Genomic DNA, 20,718 nt, shown 5'->3' with positions numbered 1-20,718 from the left:
TGGAATGATTAAATATTTGAAGTGTTGAAAGATAAACATCTGTCAAAAGAGAATTGTAAATCTTGCAAAATTGCCCTTCAAAAGTGAGGAGAAATTAATAAATTCTCAGATAAACCAAAACTGAAGGACTTCATTACTACAAGACCTGCTCCACAAGAAAGGCTAAAGGGTGTCTGCAGTTTGAAATGAAAGGAAACTAGACAGTAACTTGAAGGTACATGAATATTAAAAGATCTTCAGTAGAGGTAAATGAAACTAGTGTTACTTTAATTATTTTTCATAACTCCACTTTTTCTATTACTGAAAAGACAACTGCTTAAAAATAATGGCAAAGCTATGTTGTGAGGTACGCAATATATAAAGATACAATTTATAACATCAATAACACAGGGTGATGCAAAACACATTGGGTAGAGTTTTTATATGTGGTTAAAATAAAGTTTATGTCAATTCAGATTAGATTATTATAATATTATAATATTAAGATGTCCCCCAGGGGAACCAAAAAGAAAAGAACATACATTAAGGAAACAAGAAGAGAATCAAAACATTTCTCTCTCACACACTACACACACAAATCAACTCAACAGAAAAGAAAGAGATGGAGGAAATGAAGGAACAAAAATCTACTGAACATACGGGGAATAGCAAAAATGTAGAAGTCTTTCCTTATTAGTGATTACTTTAAATATAAATAGATTAAACTCTTCACACAATAGCTAGAGACTGGAAGAATGGATTCAGAATAAAACAGAATCTACCCATATGCTACTTATGAGAGACTCACTTTAGATCTAAAGACATACATAAATTTAAAGCAAAAGAATAGAATAGGAGAATGTATATTCCATACAAATAGTAATCAAAAGAGTAGAGATAGATAAAATAGAGAGTACTAACACTATGTAGAAAAATCAATGGAATGAAAATGTGGTCCTTTGAAAAGATCAACTAAGTAAACTAACCTTTAGAAAAAATGGAGAAGACTCAAATAACAAAAACCAGAAATGGAGAACATTACTACCAATTTTATAGAAATAAAAGACTTACAAGAGAATACTGTGGAAAATTATATACCAAAAAATTAGATAATATATGCTCAAGTCATGATCACATGGCTTACAGAATCAAGCCCCAAGTTGGCCTTCATGCCCAGTGGGGAGTCTGCTTGAAGATTCTCTTTCTTTGCCCCTTGCTCCACTCTCTCTCTCTCATGCACGTTCTCTTTCCCTTTCTAAATAAATAAATAAATCTTAAGAAAAAAAGAAAACTGTCCCAATTAAAGTCATATTCATTTGTGAAAACCTGAAATCTTTTCCCTTAAGATCAGTAGCAAGGATGCCTTCTAATGCCATATTTGTTTTAATACAAAAAGGAGCAAAATTACGTGCAGATAACAAGATTTTATGTAGAAAACCTAAAGATTCCATGTGACAACCTCCCAATCTGTTAGATCTAAAAATTGAATTCAACAAAACTACAGATTTCAAAATCAGCATCTAAAAATCAGTTGCATTTCTATGTATTAACAGTGATCAGTCAAAAAAGAACATTAAGAAAACAAGTAGCATACAAAAAAATGAAATGCTTAGGAATAAATTTAATGATGGAGGCAAAAGACTTGTACCCTACAACATTGCTGAAGGAATTTAAAGAAGACAAAATTAAATGGAAAAACTTCTTGTATTCATTGATTGGAAGACTTGATATTGTTAGGATGAAAATACCATCCAAAAAGATGTACAGATTCAGTGCAATTCCTATGAAAATCCAAGTGCCCCCCTTTTTCTGTAAAATGGAAAACCCCATTCTAAAACTCATACAGAATCAGATGGAACCCCAACTATCCAAAATAATCTTGAAAAAGAAGAACAAATTTGGAAATCTCACATTTCTTGATTTCAAAACTTACTACAAATCACAGTAATCAAAACAGTGTGATACTGGCATAGTAACAGGCACACTGACCAGTAAAATAAAATAGAGAACCCAGAAATAAACTTAAAATATATGATCAAATGATTTTTGACAGGAGTGGCAAGACTCTTCAATGAATAAAGGACAGTCTTTTTAACAAATAGTGCTGGGAAAAACTGAATATCCACATGCAGAAGAATGCTTATGCTATACCATCTACAAAATGAACTAAAAGTGGATTAGAGATATAAATGTAAGCGCTAAAACTCTAAAACTCTCAGAAGAAGATGGGGAAAGCCTCATGACATTGGATTTGGCAATGATTTCTTGGATATGGCATTAAAACACAGGCAACAAGAACAGTAACAAACTATAAATTGGACTACAGCAAAATTAGAGACTTGTGTGAATCACAGAACACGATCAACAGACTGAGGAGGCAACCAGTGGAAAGGGAGAAAATATTTGCAAGTTATATATCTGATAAAGGTAGTTAATATTCAGATTATATACAGAACTCTTAATAGTCAATAACAAACAAACAATCAGTTTAAAAACAGATAAAGGACTTGAATAGTCTATTTCTCCAAAGAAGATACACAAACGACCGACAGGCATGTGGAAAGATGCTTAATGTTATTAGTCACTAAGGGAATGAAAGTCAAAACCACAGTGAGATACCATTTCATACCCATTAGGACGGCTATTATGAAAAAAAGAGAGAGAGAGAGAGAGAGAAAGAAAAGGAAAGATAAAAGGAAGGGAAAGGAAAGAAAAGGAAAGGAGAGGAGACGAGAGGAGGAAAGAAGGAAGGGAGGGAGGGAGGAAAGAAGAAGAAAGAAAAGGAAAGGAGAGGAGACGAGGAAAGAAGGAAGGGAGGGAGGGAGGAAAGAAGAAGAAAGAAAAGAAAAGAAAAAAAAAGTGTTGGCAAACTTACAGAGTAACTGGAATCCTTATGTATGGCTGATGAGAATATAAAACAGTTCAGCCACTGGGAAAAGCAGTATGACTTTCTCAAAAACTTAAACACAGAAGTATTGTAAAGGCCAGCAATTCCAATTCTAAGTATATACCAAAAGAAACAAAAGCAGTGACTCAAACAGATAGATTTACACCAATATTCACAGCAGCATTATTCATAATAGCCAAAAGTTAGAAACAAACCAACTGCATATCAACACATAAATAAAGAAAATGTGGTATATACATACAATGGAATATTATTTAGCCTGCCTGCCTGCCTGCCTCCTCTCCTTCCCTTCTTCCTTCCTTCCTTCCTTCTTCCGTTCCTTCCCTTCCTTTCCCCTTCCTTTCCTTTTTCCTTCCTTCCTCCATTCGTTCCTTCCTTCCTTGCTCTCTCTTTCTTTTTTTCTTTTTTCTTTTTTTTTTTTTCATAATAGCCATCCTAATGGGTATGAAATGGTATCTCACGGTGGTTTTCACTTTCATTCCCTTAGTGACTAATAACATTAAGCATCTTTCCACATGCCTGTCGGTCGTTTGTGTATCTTCTTTGGAGAAATAGACTATTCAAGTCCTTTATCTGTTTTTAAACTGATTGTTTGTTTGTTTGTTATTGACTATTAAGAGTTCTCTATATAATCTGAATATTAACTGCCTTTATCAGATATATAACTTGCAAATATTTTCTCCCTTTCCACTGGTTGCCTCCTCAGTCTGTTGATTGTGTTCTGTGATTCACATAAGTCTTTAATTTTGCTGTAGTCCAATTTATAGTTTGTTATTGTTCTTGTTGCTTGTGCTTTAATGCCATATCCAAGAAACCATTGCCAAATCCAATGTCATGAGGCTTTTCCCATCTTTTTCTAAGAGTTCCAAGCAATGTGAATGTACTTTATACTAAACTGTTCACTTAAAAATGGTGCAATTTGGTAAATTTTATGCATATTTTAACCCAATTTAAACAAATAATTACTGTTTCATGTTTAATTTGTTGACTTGTATATTGTTTGTTTTTTGCTCTGTTTGTCTAATAAAGCTGTTTCATACCCATTTTCTGTCCTATACCTATCATCTTCTCTCGGTTTTCAAAGCTTTGCCTTCTTCTCCCTTTAGGAAGGTTCTGTGAGTTTGCCCTCTCCTTACCACTCTAACCACTGTCCCCAGGCAGGAACAGCAACATCATCTGGGAAGTCCAGAATTACAGACACACCCCAGACCTTCTGCTCAGAATCTGCATTTTAACAAAATCCTTCAGTGACTTGTATGCCTATTAAATTTTAAGAAGACATCCCCATCATTAAATTATTTTCAGCTGCGTCAATTCTACTATCTGTTTTCAGTATAAATTTCAATTCAGTATCTAAGGCTGGGAATCCTAGCATTCTTTTTCATAGCTTTAATAGCATCTATTTATGCCTGTTTCTCAGGCTCTTCTTTCCCTGTGTCTCCCTGCTCTTGTTCTGAAGAGAGCATATGCATTCATGCCTTTTGACTACAAGACATATATCTTCCAAATACTTCAACTTTCATTTTTCACACTTTCATACTTTTCATAGAACACTTCTTTGTTTTATTCATGATTATCCTTGGGTGGGATATATCCTAGAGACAAAGTGATTTTTTAGTGAGACTATGGATATGGTGACCTCGGTCTCCTTCAGCCTCACTCCTACCTTGGAAGGCTTAACCCTTAGGGTATAAATCTGAAAATTTGGTTAATGTGCTCCATTTGTTATGCCTAATTGCATTCATTCAGAGTAGGACCCTCACTTCTGACTGCCTGGTTAACTGACTAGGCCCTGAAATCAGGTGCAATGTATGATGCATAGTCTTGAATGATATCTTCCACTCTGGTATGCATGGCTTCCAAGTCCTATAGATATCTGCCTTTAGTAGCAATGGATTTTCTTTGAGTCGGTGGGTTACATGCATTCAGCTGTGTTCCTTAACCACTTTCAACCAGAGTTGTGTCCTCTGAAGATATAGAAGGAAGGAGAGAGACAGAGAGAAAGACAGAGAGAGGAACTGTTGGGTTGGATTAGCAGGCAAGGCCAGACCAGTCACTTGTCTGGCTCAGTGCTGTTTTCTAGCCCTTTCCATGGGAAACTTACACATGGTGATGAAGATGTTCTATAATCTGTACCGTCTGATATGGTAGTCGCCAGGCCATATGTGGCCATTGAGCACTTGAAATGTGGCTAGTGCATCAGAAGAACTGAATTTCAAATTTCATTTCATTTTAAATTACTTTAAAAATTTAATGTAGAATAGTCACATGTGCTAGTGTCTACCAATTTGAACAACATTCTGGAGGTGAGACTCTGCCAAGTGACATAATCAGACCCAGAGAGATGGGGAGTACTTTCCCAGTTCCTTCAAACTGATTCCTCCCTTCCTCTTCAGAGCATTGAGCCTGTAGTGTTCTCCTTAAGAACTTCCTCAGTCATCCTCTCTAACAGTTCTGTTCCTGGCTGATGATTGAGGATCTGGCGTACACCTTTCCGTTGGTTTTGGTTTTCGGCACTACTAGCAGTCTTGGCCTTTGTGTTGCTTTATGACCATATTGTTTGAAAATCACGAAGACATGCACCGGAGTCTGTCTCATTTGCCTGATGTGACTACTCATTTCACCAAGTTTGATATTTCTACAATGATAGTGAATTTATCCTGAAACATAGAGATAGATGCTCCTGTTTTAGAAAAATGCTATCTACAAAGGACATTGCTATCTTATGGCACTCTTGAGAAGTATTAGATTGTGATTTCCATTTATTAATAGGAGAATGTATGCTTTTCTAAGTATGTTGCCGCCTGTGTTGATTGTTGTATCTCTTATCTATTGCCACAATGTTGCTGTGTAACAAATAGCTGGAAAGCCTCAATGCCAGATGATAGTAAGTGCTCATAACTTGTGTGTCTGTGTGATTAATGAGTATCTCTGCTTGTCCTGGCTAGTTCACTCACAGACCTTCAGGTGGGTGGTCTCTGAAGGGTCCATCCTGCTCCCCATGGCCATTGTCCACCTAGGATCAGCAGATTCATCTGGGCATGGTTTTTTCACAGCAAAGGCAGAAGCTCAAAAGGAGACCAAAAACAGAATGCCTCTTGGGAGCTAAGCTTGAGACTGACACATTGTCATTTCCACATATTCCGTCAGACAAAGCAAGTCACAAAGCTGGCCCTTATTCAGGAGGTGGGTAGACAGCTTCTTTTCAGTGAGAAGAATTTCAAATGACATGGCTAGGAGAGTGGATATTGGGAAACAGGGAAAGAATGGGGCTGCCAACAAAATCAACTTAACCTAACGACTTTCCCAGCAACATGCTCAAAGAATCTGCATAGCAACGGCTTTCAGACAGTTCTGTGAATGTATTTCCTTTTTTAAAAAGTATTTTATTTATTTATTTGACACAGAGAGAGAGAGCGCACAAGCCGGGGAAGAGGCAGAGGGAGAGGGAGAAGCAGGCTCCCCACAAAGCTGGGGAAACCCGATATGGGACTTGGTTCCAGGACTCCAGGAATCATGACCCGAGCTGAAGGCAGTGGCTTAACCAACTGAACCACCCATGCATCCCTGTGAATGTATTTTCTTATATTTTTTTTTGTAAAACAAAACAAAAATAGAACAACTTAAGTGTTAGTTTATGCCTTGTGTTTTCTCCACATTGAATAGTAAGCACTTGCTTTAGAATAATACTTAGTTTGAATTATTTGACTTAGGTTCTTAACCTTGCATCTGTGTTCCTATTCCTGGAAAAATGCCTGAAGAACTTGGCATTTGGAGAACCAGGAAGAAGAGGACTATGAGTTACCACAGAGCTGTTGCAAAGGGCTGAATGGTTACCTATAAAGCAGTAGTCCAGATGTGCTGCTATCCCATGAGCATAGATATAACCATTGTCCAGAGTTCTCAGACATGCAGCCATCCCAAGTGAAAGCCAGAGGTCTGTACACAGGAGGTGCTGCTGACTTGCTCCTGGGCCCTGTTAGTTTAACAAGATTAGGATCAGAGAGCCAGGACTCTACTGATGGCTGCATTTTGCTGTCATCTTCCTTGTAGGCCAGGCCATAAAACTCATGGGCATAAACATCGGCCTGCTAGGAAATCATACTGTGGCAGAAGAATTCAGAGAGACTATCTGGCTACTAATTCAGGGGGTGTCTGTCACTAAGCATCTTGACCCGTAAGCCCATGGAGTTCTCAGTGAGTCAGTAACTGTGCAGGGCCAGGGCTCCTGCTTAGAGTGCTTGAGAGGGCAGGTGTCCCCTCTTGCACTGAGATTTTGGGGATTAAAGCCAAGAATGGCTAAGCTATCTCTTTCCCTTTCTACTTCTTGAGTCCCATGCTGTCTGCTTTTGCCTGACCCCCCATATCTTCAAAGTCTTTGTTTTGTTCAGTGACTATTCATGGGACACTCAGTGTGTGCATGTGGGAGCTATTCCAGACACTGGAGAAATGACTGCTTATAGAAGAGACAAAGCCCTGCTCTCAGACTCATCTGAGGAAATAAAAGGGACCTACAAGTCAACAAATAGATGGATGTTCCAACTGTAGATAGTTCTGAGTGTAATGAGAGCATTCAATGAGAGGAGAGGTAGATGAGGCTGAGATACTTTAGTTCTGGAAGGGCTCTGAGAATGCTTAGTCAAGGACATTTTCATTTCTGTCCTGCCTGGCATTTACCATGAATCTAAAAGTTTAGTACAAGATGGTGAAAAGATTGTGCTCAAAGCACAATGATTTCACTGTAAGGACCCCAGACTCTGCCCATAGCCCACCTTTCCCAACAACATTGGCAATGGGTACCTTTGCACCTTGACCAACAAATGGACGTTTCAGACAAATGTTTTGTGGTAATAAGTGTGCTGAGCAGTCAACAGAAACATTTCTGCAGCAGCCTCTCTAGGTGGTCTGTGGGGAATTCTGCATTTGTGCAGTGACATGAGGAGTTCGCATCTGCCCTTATTACTATTTTCAATTGGTAGAAATTTAAAAATGCTGACACGAGAGTACATCTCATAATCTTAATATAAGTGAGACAAAGTGAAAACCCTTCAACATGTTAAGTCATGGGTCTCCTCGACTCACGCTTCCTCACTCAACTGTATGGGCAAAGGACACACAGGATAGTTTATAGATGATGTCCTAAGATAGCTGTTACCACACCATAGGATTTTAAATTTTCTGGAGATAATGATACATTATATGCTTTGAGTTTATTCCTTGAATTTTTATACTTTTGACTGTTAAACATAACTTTAGGAATATATCAGTTATAAAAGCAAGACTATCTACTAAATTCTATCCTATTCCACGATAAGTTAAATATCACTGTTACTGCAGGTATAGCATGTAGAATATTTATTTGTTTCTTTTACATATTATATTTACATATTGTCACATATATAATGAGAATACTGTATGTATGTGTAGGATCTCTGTGTGTATACATTGTACACATTATGTGTAGATATATATGCATATGTATGTGCATATATATAATTACAAATTTCTGTACCTTCTTTGATCTTCAACAAGAACTTCATTCCCTGAGTAGGCTTCTAAAAGCTGAATATACAGTATGTCACACTTTAAGGCAGAAGAGATATCAAAGAGGGAGTAGCATGTAGGATTCTGGTTTGCTGGATCTGAAAGTTGCATCTGCCTTCTAGTAGCTTTGTAAATGTGGCCATCGTACTTATTCTTTCTGAGCCTTGTTTTTTTTTATCTGCCAAAGGGGAATGATAATAACACTTCCATAGTATGGTTATTAATTAAATGCATGAATGTTCAAGGGCTGAGCATAGAGCTCAAAGCAAACTCTCAACCAATGTTACATGAAGTACACATATGATTCCATGCTGTAATGAGCAACAAGGTAATAAATCAACATCCTTTTCTGTAGTGTTTCCCAGTCCTCTATCACTTCTCTACTTCTCTTATCTTTTTTTTTTTTTAACGTTCTACTTTCAGCACCCTCAAAGTGTGATTATTTGTAAAGAAACAACATACTGAGAGGTAGACACTTTTTCTTGACTACCATCTTTCTCTGCTTTTCTATCATAAGCATAAGTTGCAGCTATAGATACTCTAAACACCGCTCTCTCTCAATCAGTAAACAAAAAAGAAACAATGACACCCCCCAAAAAAGTATCGACTGAAGAGTAATACTGCAGAAATCTTCAGGCAGTCATGTTTCTCATGACCCTGTCAGTAATCATTAGAAATAGTAGAATTCTCAGATTACAGAGGGCTGTAGAAGTGAGCTTGATATTGGTTAAATTCTCCTCTCAGGACAAATAAAGTTTATTGGGAAAAATATGAAAAGTTGTGTGTGGACATTGGGGAGGCTTCCCTGCCCTTGGTCCATGTCCATTAACTAGGCTTGAGCTCTCAGTCCCACAGACTCAAATTCCCTCCTGCAATTTCTGCAAAGGCCCAAGCTTCAAAATTTGGTCAATTCATGCAAAAAGTTCACTCCCCAAACCAGTCATGAATTTAGCCAACTTGGAAGAAGGTTTTATGGTTCAGGGAGCTGTTCTGGCCTGCCATACCCTTCTTGATCTTTCTGCACCCACCCCCAACCTTTCCTTTTTCTTGCCTTTCTGTCCCAGTGGCACACAGACCTCTTTCCTTCTACTGTGTCATCCCTATGCTTACCTTTTGTAACATGAGTAGGCTCTTGTGACCTACTTTCCACCAGGAGAGTGTTTTCTATGTTATTTCTTCCTAAGGAAAAAGAATAGTAAATATATATATATAATATATATAAAATATATATATATAATATATATAAAATATATATATAATATATATAAAATATATATATAATATATATAATATATATAATATATATACACACACACATATATATATAATTTTTATTTTTTTTATTTTTTTTTTTACTGTATTCGTCAAGTAAATTGGAAAAGGACTCCTTTTTACAGCCAGTCTTATGCCAGAATGAAAAGACAAGACAGCAAGTATACTGGGAACCCTTTTACAGATTCTTCCAACATCATGTTACACTTCCAGTAATGCCCATGAAACACATTACATAATGTCACAACCAGTGTGAATCCCTAAACAATTTGGATATGTTCATGTTCTTGTTTATGTGCATTTATTTTATAGGTGGCATTGAGAATGAATAAGAAAAACAAACAGAAAATAGTAGTCTCAGTTACTGAATTTGTTCAAGTGAATTGGTACCAAAATATATGGGAACTTTTTTTAAAATGTGAAGATTTCTAGTAGAGATCCTTTTTCTTTTCTTCATAAAAATTCATAATTTTAACAGAACCTTTTTCTAGTTTTGCCTTATAGAGATCTTGTATGAATGTTGGGTAGTCAATATGCCATAAAACATGCCAGAATTTTAAAGTGTGAGGCTGGTTCTTCGGTTAGCTAGAAAGTCAGATGCTTTAGAAAAGTATACCAAAGAGCTAGGTGTCGACTTTGGATTATAGAATGTAATCCACTCCTTGGAGTGACAATTTAAAGTGTTATGACATTTGGAAAGGACACACTTTCACCATTGGTATGGGTCTCTCAGCATATGTCTGTGTGGCACTTACATACCATTTGTAGAGAATAATTTAATATTTACCCATAATTGCAAATATGTTAACATTTTCCCCTACTGCTCTTCTTAGCCAATGAAAAGTAGTACTTATCTCAACCTGCCACTTATCCAGATGCTAATAGGAGGACATGCTTTACTACTGCACTTAGGTTAAATGAGACTAGCCCAACAGAAGTGGCACATGCCTGGTGTTTTACTGGTGTTTTGGTTAAGAGCTGCTGATAGGAACAGAACTTGCTCATGTTACCCAAAGTAGGAGAAGGTCCGTTGTGAATATTCATATGGAAGGCTATCTAGAGAAAGCTGAATACTGACCTTCAAGAAAGGTGGAACATGAAAGGTGGTTGGGAATTCAAGGTAAGTCTAGGGATCTTAGGAGGAGACATTCTTACTTCTTCATTCTTATCCACCATTGAATGGGTATAGCCAGGGCTGCCGGTTACGTACTTCCACATAAGCCATGAGAATGCTGTTCCCCAGTGCTTGCTTCAGCAGCACATGTACTTAAAAAAAAAAAAAAAATGCTGTTCCCTGAGATATGTGGTACATACACTGCAAGGCCATGTTCTGTGGCCCAGCCATAGTGACCACTGTCTCTTCAACCATCCAATTTGCATTTTTCTCTACCTCTTATGCTTTCTCACGCCTCACTCTCCAGTTGAAAAATGACATTTCAAGCCTCTAATTCGTGAGCTTGCAAGGCCATCTCCATTCTTGCCCCGTCTTTAATTCACTTCCCTGGAAGAGAATCCCTTTAGCTCCATTTTACCTTTTAGGTCAGGCTGTACCATGGATTCTTGATCAAGTAATGGTTGACTATCCTCGAATCAGGGCCCCATCCCAGTCCTGTCCGCTGTAACTGAGGTGGAAAGGGGAGGGATTCTAGAGAAAAAGAGTATAAAACATAGCGGCTTAATTGCATTTCAACAGAGTCTATGTGTAGGTTGGTTTCCCTAAAAGGCTGTACACAGAGTAGGAAATAAACTTGACATTTCTAGAAGTGTTGTTTCTTAATGGACAGTTGATTTAACCATTGCATGGTGGAGGCTTAACTGTCCTTGGGCTCTGATATAAATTCTTTCCATGGCTGCAGCTGACCCCAAGGGAAGCTAGCCCCCCTTTATTTTGATTCATAATCAATAACCTGGAAGCCAAATATTCTCTTTGAAAAGGTAGATGATTTCATGGTGAGAATCTCAGGGGCTTTAGGATCCAGCCCAGCAGACAAATATGATAAAATAGGACGAAGCAGAAACTTGGCTGAGAGTTCCAAAGCGCAGCCTGTGCAACTGTAGCTAGTTAGACACTTCACATGGAGAAACAAAGAATTCAGTCTTGATTTAATCAGTGCTGTTGCCCCACATAAGTTTTCTCTGTGCTATAAGGTTAGAGAACCACTGAACAAGGAGGCAAAACAAAACTTGAAGACAAAAGTTTCCTTAGAAACCCTTTTATCTGCACTTGTTTAACCAAAGTCAACAAGGCTACATGAATAATTATATCAGATTTAGAGGTTTTTTGGTTGCTTTTCTTGACAAATCTGGACTATAAGGTACTCAAAACTTACTCAGTATACAATATGAAATATAGTTAATCAGGTGTATCTTGGGGGAAAAGGGGTCCTATATGGGGGCTGCTCACTGTTTAACTGGAAGAAGTTTTCCTGATACATTTCTCATCTCATCTTTACTATCTGCCCTCATCTGTGTATTTCAGAATCACCACAACTGCAGCATGCATGATGGACTTGAGAAGATACCCCTTGGACGAGCAGAACTGCACGCTGGAAATTGAAAGCTGTGTGTATCTGTACTTTTTTCACTCACTGTTTTTTAGGCCTTGCTATTACTTGGCATCTTTTTCAAGGCATATGTAATTTTCTTGACATAGTTTTTAACCATCTTAAAGAGGGGAGGCTTAGTCCTCCACTCTGCAAATTACACTATCATGAGAGAGACAGAGACAGAGATAGAGATCCGGCATCAAAGAGTTCCCCATTCTAATCTGATTAAGAGAGTATGCTTGCTGTGCTGAAATATAAGAAAACAAACACTCCTCATCTTGGTCCATTCAGTGAGAAGAGAACAAACACTGAGATGCAATTTTCTCACAATATGCTTCATCACACATGAGTGGCTGTACTCCTGGGAACCTGGGCAGTTGGAGTAAAGCTCATTTCCCATCAGGAACTCAGCTTCACAAGCAGGCTATTCCTGCATGTTGGCAATTTTCTCAATTTGAAGAGTATTCAGATGGCTTATTGATAATTCAGTGTTGAGTACTTCTTTGTGAGGGACGAGAGCTGCATCTTTATTACTTAACAAACAAGTGTCCTGCCTGCTACCTGAACTACATTTCCTGGCATATCCAGATGTTGCTGTTTTTGTCATCACTCACCTTAGTCCATTATAGATTGGCTTATAATTGGCCTAAATTGGATTTAGTCTTATCTGTATTTATATGGATTTTGTTAAGGGGGATGGCAAATGACTGCAAATGGTACTCAATGCATCTGTGGTGAGAAGTGTCTTTGTGAGTGAACATACTGGGAAGTTGTGGTGGGTATAGGCCAGTTTTCATCCCATATAGAGCTGGCTCCACAGAGCCCCTCACTTCCACACTACATCACCATCAAGTTTTCTGAGAACCGTGCTTTCAGAAAAGTGAGGGACATGGAATCATGTCAAGTGATGCATGGTGGAATCATCTGGGGAGATTTAGCATGGAGGACAGAAAGCTCAGGGGAAAGATGATGATTTCCCAATAGTGAAGGACTCTCTTGAAAGTGAAGTGGATTTTGTGTGGCCAGAAGATAAAACTCCCAGTGAGGTGAAGAAAGTTTCTGGAAGGCAAATTTGGGACCTAAGTAAGAAAGTGGCTTCTACTACAAATGTATGAACACATAGTGTGTAGTCTCAGAGAGTATAGATTCTGTCACTATGACATTTGAACTGAGGGGGATGATGGGCAGGAAAGTCTGGTATCAAAGAGATTTCCTCAGAAAGTATGAGGGCTTTGTCTTCAGAGAATCCGTAGGTAAAGCCTTTGAGTGGAAGTAGGGATTTTCTGACGAGCTGATTACACACATATGCCAAAGGTTTTATTTAGGTGAAAATGGAAATATGGGGATGTGTGAGCCCCCACCCATGGGGGTGGGTAGGCAAGCCCTGGGCACAGTATGCTGGTTTGAGCCACAGCCAGAAGACCAGTGGTACTGGGCTCGGTAAGTGAAGGAGAGAGAGTGGATGTATTCATGATACACAGAGAATACTATAGATTCTCAGCATCCTTGTAAGGAGTTTGAATTTTATTGGGAAACGTGAGGAGTTTAAGCAGAGCAGTGGCTTGATAAAATGTGTGTGTTACGAACAATTGCCATGGCTGCCAGATGAGAATGGAATGTAAGAAAGTCAGAAGGGAGGGAGGAGACAGAAGCTGGAACCACCATGATCCAGGGAGAGAGTATAACAGATGGGACAAGGGAGATGACATTTACCATGGAGAACAGTCATCCCCAGAGCTTTGGTCTGTTTGTCAGATATGGAGTGTCTGCCTTGCATCGTATTACACATTCAAATCAAAAAGTCCCTTATACTAATAGGGTATTCTTCTCTAGGTGTAAGTTTTAATCAGCCTTACTGACAAAGTTGACCTAATCCTTTAGAAGACTCTAGGTGCTACAAGAAATACCAGATTTTATTGTCCTATTTCCTCATTCTGAAGAAGCATTGATTGATTGATTACCAAGTGAGTAATCAAGCCGGTGCTAAGAGCTGGGCTTGGAGCTATAATCCAGCTAGTAAACACTCCTCTCTTTAAGGCCAAGAGTATCCCAACAAAAGACATTTCTAATGATGGCAAACCTCATAGCCAAGAACACCTGATGAAGCCACCGAAAAATGCTGAGGAAAACACTATTTTGCCCTGAGAGTTTCTGATGTTATCAGAAACTTTGTTATCAGACATTGATTGGTTAAATTCACCCTTAGTGTTTTAACTTTTCTATAGCTTTTCAGAGTTGCCTTTCTAGAATTCTTTATATTTTATTTTTCAGTTTTTTTTCTTACAACCATCTTTTTCAGTTGCGTTAATATATATTTTAAATTCATTTCAATGAAACCACCTAGTTCTCTGTAATTAGGATTTGCAAACAAAACTCTGGTCAGAGCATTCACCCTCCCCAGTTCCTCTACTTTTCAGCACCAGGATGGTGCAAATCAGACAGCACAGGTAACCAAAAATATTCAAAAGTTAGTTCTCTGATGACACTTTTTCTTATAGACAAGCACATGAAACAAATCTACTTCAAACATGAGCAAGCTGTTTTTCCATTTTATTAGTTACAGTTTCTTCAGCCTTGCATGTAAACAAAATGATGATTCTTCATTTCTGCCATGTCCCTGTTTTCTCTCCTGGCAGACGGCTATACCACAGATGACATTGAATTTTACTGGCGTGGCGGCGATAAGGCTGTCACTGGAGTGGAGAGGATTGAGCTCCCACAGTTCTCTATTGTGGAGCATCGTCTGGTCTCAAGGAATGTTGTCTTTGCCACAGGTGAGTCTTGTGTCCCCTCTCTGGCTGATTAAGCAGTGTTGGTCTCCTAATGAAACTGTACAACTGAATCACAACACTGAGTCACCCAAAGATGCACTGCCATCGATCATCGATCATCGATCATCTTAGCTACTCCTTTTTTTCTGTGTCTAAAGGGATTGATAAGCTTTGACGGAGAGGAAAGATCACCTGACAAGGAGAGGCACTAAAGGGCTGGTTATTGAGAAGTTAAAAATCTAAGGGTAAATTTAACCCACCCATGTTTGGTAAGATAAGAAACTCTCATCTCTGGGCAGATAGGAGGCCATTGATGGCCTTGGAAGCAAACAAGAAGGAAGGAGGAAAGGAAAGAAAAAAGGAAGAGAGGAAGGGAGGGAAGAAGGAGAAAAGGGAAGAAGAAGGAAGAGGAGGAGGATCTGAGGACGTGGTGCTATTCCCCTCACAGAAGTAAGAGCCTTTCTCCTCACTTCTGGGCTAGCAGTCAGGCTTGGTGGTCCAAGAAGTTGTCACACCCTCAGTCAGTGATGCCCACTGAAACAAGGTCATCCTCTCCTGATACGATCTGGTTAAGGTTGCCCTGGCCTTGGTTCCATTGTCATCTTCATTTCAACCGTCTAAAGACTGAGAAGGTATGTTCTGCTCTCCTGTCTGTCCTTGCTGAGGTTTTATTAAATTACAATTATTTGTATTTTAATTTGTGCAGTACTTTCTTGCTATCTTTGCATTCCTGCGGAGTGCCATATACTATGATTGAGACAATAAATAAAAGTGCTTTGTAAATTGTCAAGTATTATAAAGACCACAAACCCTGGGGTGAAAATGCTAAATAGAGGCAGAGCTGGAACCCCCCATCTTGGCTTTCTCCTGTTGATACAGGTTGAACATGACAAGTGGGTCGCAGTTAGCTTTAGTCCTGTGAGGGCATTCATGAGGCTCAAGGAAGGCCTTTTCCCTCTACCTGTTGCTTCTGACTGGAATGCCTGTGACCCACAGTCACCTGCTTCCCCTTCACCTGGTCACCTCCAACTTATTCTTTAGCTTAATCTAGATGTCATTTCCTCTGGGAAAGCTTTCTGATCCTCGCCTACACATCTACACTGCTAACCCAGGTTCAGTTAAGTGGCTACTCTGCATTCCCATGGACTGCACTGATCTTTTTCTAGCTCTCCTGTGCCTCTCTCCTCAAAGGTACATCTCCATTAAGAGGAATCTGTCCTGGTCATGGTTTACCCCCAACTCCCTCCCCACCTTGTGTAATGCCTCACATATCCTAGGCATGCTGCAAAAGTCCCTGCATAAGTGAACGATGATTCAAGTGTCGACTTCCCTCCTCTCCACCCCAGCCTCTAAGAACCACTGGGACATGCCAAGTATAGACAAAAGCCTGAATGTTTAAGACACCAGTCAGGTCCATTTTGATGCAATGCCACTTAATCCTTTGTTGCAAGAGGTGCTACAAATATCCCTGAAAATCTCTAGAGGCATTCATCTTGATGAGAAGTAAGATCCAGCAAGTACATGGGCTTATGATTTCTCGGTTTCTACAACCCAGAAACTTACCCTGTGATGAACTGGATAAAATGATTTTTCTGCTTTTAGCATCAGGATTCAAACTCCCGTGCTCCAGGTGATATGAGCAAAAGGTCTGCTCCAAACACAAGGGTAGTTTTCTCTTGGTGGAATTAAATGCCAGTGCCTGCCTTGGTCTTGAAAATCACTGTTGTGGCCATTAGTATGCAGCCATGAGGCTCTCTTAACTGCATTTTCATGCAACCTCATCAGAAAGCTGGATGAGGTGTGTGTGGAGGACATTGTTTCCGTAGGAAATTGCAACCAGTTAGAATGGCCTTCCTGAATCCTCTACCACAGAACCACTCAGGGGCAACTCTTTTCTTAGTGCAGTCTGTGTCTTTCTTTGAAGTATTTATATGGTAGAAAACATCTCAAGCATATCTGGAAAAAGAGATACTACGGGTGTGGGGGATAATATTTAAACTATGCATAGAGCCATCCGCCCATCAGAATGTAGTGCAATGTCTTCTTCCTAGCACCTACCAAGTTCTGGCAAGGTATAAGCCAAGAGTTCCATATCAGTCAGCTACAAACCTCCTAACCTTCAAAGAGGTTTATATCATATGTCAACGACACTTCAATAATAACTTTATTAAAAGAGGTTGCAGTTTAAGTTATTCTAATTGACATGTTCATGAAAATTGGCACAAGCCACATTGCTTAAAATTTATTTTAAAATTAAATATTAAACGAGCTTTTTTTTCCTTTCCATAAATGTTCTGAATTAATGAGATTTTGATCAGCCAACTGGATTAAAGAATTCTGTATCCTGATAGAATTCTCAAGAAAGGGAACAAATGCTCTGGAGGTTTATTTGGACTGGGCAGAGTCCACGATGAGGATTTAATGTGATTGTTTCCACCTGTCCTTCAGCCTGTTGGTAAACATAGGGCAGCCAGACCAGTCTGCAGGACAATGTGTGGAGGCAAGCCTGGTTTCAGGAACCGAGTAAGGGATATGGAGTGCACAATTTCAGGAGATGTTCATTCTCAGTATCATGGAAGTGAAATTTTGTGCTTTACCTCTTTGCCCTTGTCCTGTCCATTTGGGGACCTTGTAGAGAGCCTCTTGCTAGTCCATCCCCAGAGTAACATGGGGTTGCAGGCTACAGGGAAGAGAACACATATAAAACCAAGTTATGAATATCCACTCAGCAATTGGCATGAACTAGGAGTGGGGCTGGGCCCAGCATCAAGGAGGGAAACAAGGAGAGTCTGGCCCCCTGGGATTTCTCATTGGATCTCCACGTTTCAGTGATGTTCCCCCCGATAATGTCACATAGTCTATTATGTAGAGGAGCTTTTAGCGGGAATCGAGCCACAGTAACAGAACTCAATGAAATATGTTCAAGAGTTGGTATGTACAGAGTTTAAAAACAGACACTGGAGCCAGACTGTTGGAACCTAAGTCCTAACTGAAACTTTCAAGCAGTGTGACCCATGCAAATAGAGATATTAGTAATATCTATTTGGAGGCACCTGGGTGACCCAGTTGGTCAAGCGACTGCCTTCAGCTCAGGTCAGGATCCTGGAGTCCTGGGATCGAGTTCTGAGTAGGGTTCCCTAGTCAGTGGGGAGCCTGCTTCTCCCTCTGACCCTTCCCCTTTTTATGCTTTCTCTCTCTCTCTCAAATAAATAAAATCTTTAATAATAATAATAATAATAATATCTATTTGGTTGGGTTTTGAGAGGACTACATGGCTTGTATAAACAAGAAGCCTAGAATAGTACCTACATTAAGCCCTGATTAGGTCTCATTAACTAAGATATGTGGGATCAGGAATGAGACATATTCTGAGGGGTCTGATAATAGACACTCTAGCAGCTGACCAAATCTTTGCATATTAGAAAATTTATAGCATTATTCTCCTGGACTATTGGGCTCCTAATGGCTTATTGGAGGGTTTTAAGAGTAGGTGTTGTCTTGGATTCATATTTGTATCCCCATCCCACACCCACTCAGCAGTTTGAAAACTGAATGGTTATTGAATTGAGGAGAGAAAATTGGACCATCATTACTGAGTATGTACTGAATTATAATCAAATGAGTCATTTCTCTAAGAGATATTATAAAAATTAATGATATTATATATTCAAATATATATTTTTTCATTGTACCTGGGAGGAAATTGAGTACACCTTTGCCTAGAAAGAGGGAGCGGTGTTCCACAAGTGTGTTTTAAAGACAACAAAGAAATGACTGAGATCATATCGACAAGTAATTATTCAGTTCCTACCAGGATTCAACAAATGGTTTTTGGGAAAATCAACCCCTTTAAACTTGAGAGAAAATGAAGCAAGACTGCATTACTCTAGCTTCTAACCACAGCGGCATGCTATATTATAATTTATAGCGCCTTGTTTTAAACATTTTTCACTAATGTCCACTGGAGACCAGTAGTGGACAAATAAATTAGCCCAAGTTAAAGTTTAGGAAAACAGAAGCTCAAGAATAGTAATGATTTGACCAAATTTACATGGTAAAGCTAAAAAGGATAGTGATTAATTCCCAAGTTTCCCAAGAAATAGGAACCTATAATACATGTTTTTACAAAGATTTTAAAAGCTAGTCTTTTTATGCTTTATTTTAAATGATCATTTTCTACTCTCTTACATATTAACATTATAAGTGTTCTTATAAAACAGGTAAGTACATAGTTGGGATGGCAATTAATGTCCACAGTGTCCACCTTTAGAATCTGTGCCATCTCTCTTTGACATGCCTATGCTAATGGGCCATGTGTTCCTGATGAACAGTGCTTTATGCAGGTCTCTAAAATCTGATATTAGGGGGCACCTGGGTGGCTCAATCATTAAGCATCTGCCTTCAGCTCAAGTCACATCCCTAGAATGCTGGGATAGAGGTGAATGTTGGGCTCCCTGCTCAGCGGCAAGCCTGCTTCTCCCTTTCCCACTCACTCTGCATGTATTTCCTCTCTCTCTGTCTCCCTCCCTCTCTCTCTCTCTCGTCAAATAAATAAATAAAATCATTTAAAAAAATGAAAATAAAAAATAAAAACTGATGTTGGGATTGGAGGCCTCCAAGGCCCTAAATTTGTTTTATCCAACACCCAGAAATCTTTGGTGACAAGAAATGTGCCTCTGGCTTCCTGTTCACGGGCACTTTGCTGCTAGATTCATGGCTGAACAACACTGTTTGCATGAAGCCATTACCCAGATGCAAACACTTTGATGCGTGGCTCTTGCCTGCAGCATGGGATTCAGGCTCCTTCACCTTGAAAATAAATTATTCCCATTAGGCTTATCTTATGTCATTCATTATTTCAATCTACTGGATTTCTTGGGAAGTCCTGGAACCGTAATAAATATTCCTTCTTGATCCAGAATTTTATTGAATTTTTTTATTAAAGTCTAGTTGACACACATTGTCACATTAATGTCAGATGTACAACATAATGACTTGACAACTCACTATACATTATTCTATGCTCACCACAAAGTGCAGGGGCCATCTGTCACTATACAATGCTGTATATATATAATATATATATATATAATATATATAATATATAATATATAATATATAATACTATTGACAATATTCCCTATGCTGTACCTTTCAGCATATATATATATATAATATATATATAATATATATAATATATAATATATAATACTATTGACAATATTCCCTATGCTGTACCTTTCAGCCTGACGTTTTCATTCCAGAACTGGAAGTGTGCACCTCCCACTCTCCTTCAGCCATTTTGTGCATCCGCTAACCCCTTCTCCTCTGGCAACCATTAGTTTGTTGTCTGTGCTTAATGTGTCTGTTTCCTCATTGATTTTTTTGTTCATTTGTTTTATTTTTAGATTCCACATATAGGTGAATTATATGGCATTTGTCTTTCTCTGTCTGACTTACTTCACTTAGCCTTATATCCTCTAGGTCCGTCCATGTTGTCGCAAATGTCAGGATCTCATACTGTTTAACGAAATAGTTTATAAAGTGAGTACTCAGGTTATTCTTTGGCACCTATAATCTGTAGGATGGAGGCAAACCTGAAAACATGCATGAGTAAGGTTTTCTAAGAAAAAGGAGGCTGATTAAAAGGGATACAGAGAGACAAAGAGAAACAACGCGAGGAGGATCCTCTCCCTCC

At 38.8% G+C, this 20,718-nt stretch overlaps 1 protein-coding gene across 1 annotated transcript in view; it reads left to right on the top strand.

The window, feature by feature from the left end:
* The window catches only part of GABRB3 (gamma-aminobutyric acid type A receptor subunit beta3), a gene marked incomplete at both ends in the record, with an annotated part of 216,387 nt that overhangs the window by 166,748 nt on the left and 28,921 nt on the right, over positions 1-20,718 (top strand). Inside the window, 2 exon segments of the mRNA XM_080809191.1 lie at positions 12,183-12,265; positions 14,886-15,023. Coding sequence (XP_080665317.1) covers positions 12,183-12,265; positions 14,886-15,023 — 221 coding nt within the window.

This window comes from Martes martes (genome assembly GCF_963455335.1).
Source record: "Martes martes genome assembly, chromosome: 7".
Classification (NCBI taxonomy): domain Eukaryota; kingdom Metazoa; phylum Chordata; class Mammalia; order Carnivora; family Mustelidae; genus Martes; species Martes martes.
The sequence above is the reverse complement of the archived record's forward strand: the minus strand, read 5'-3'. Positions and strand labels throughout refer to the sequence as shown.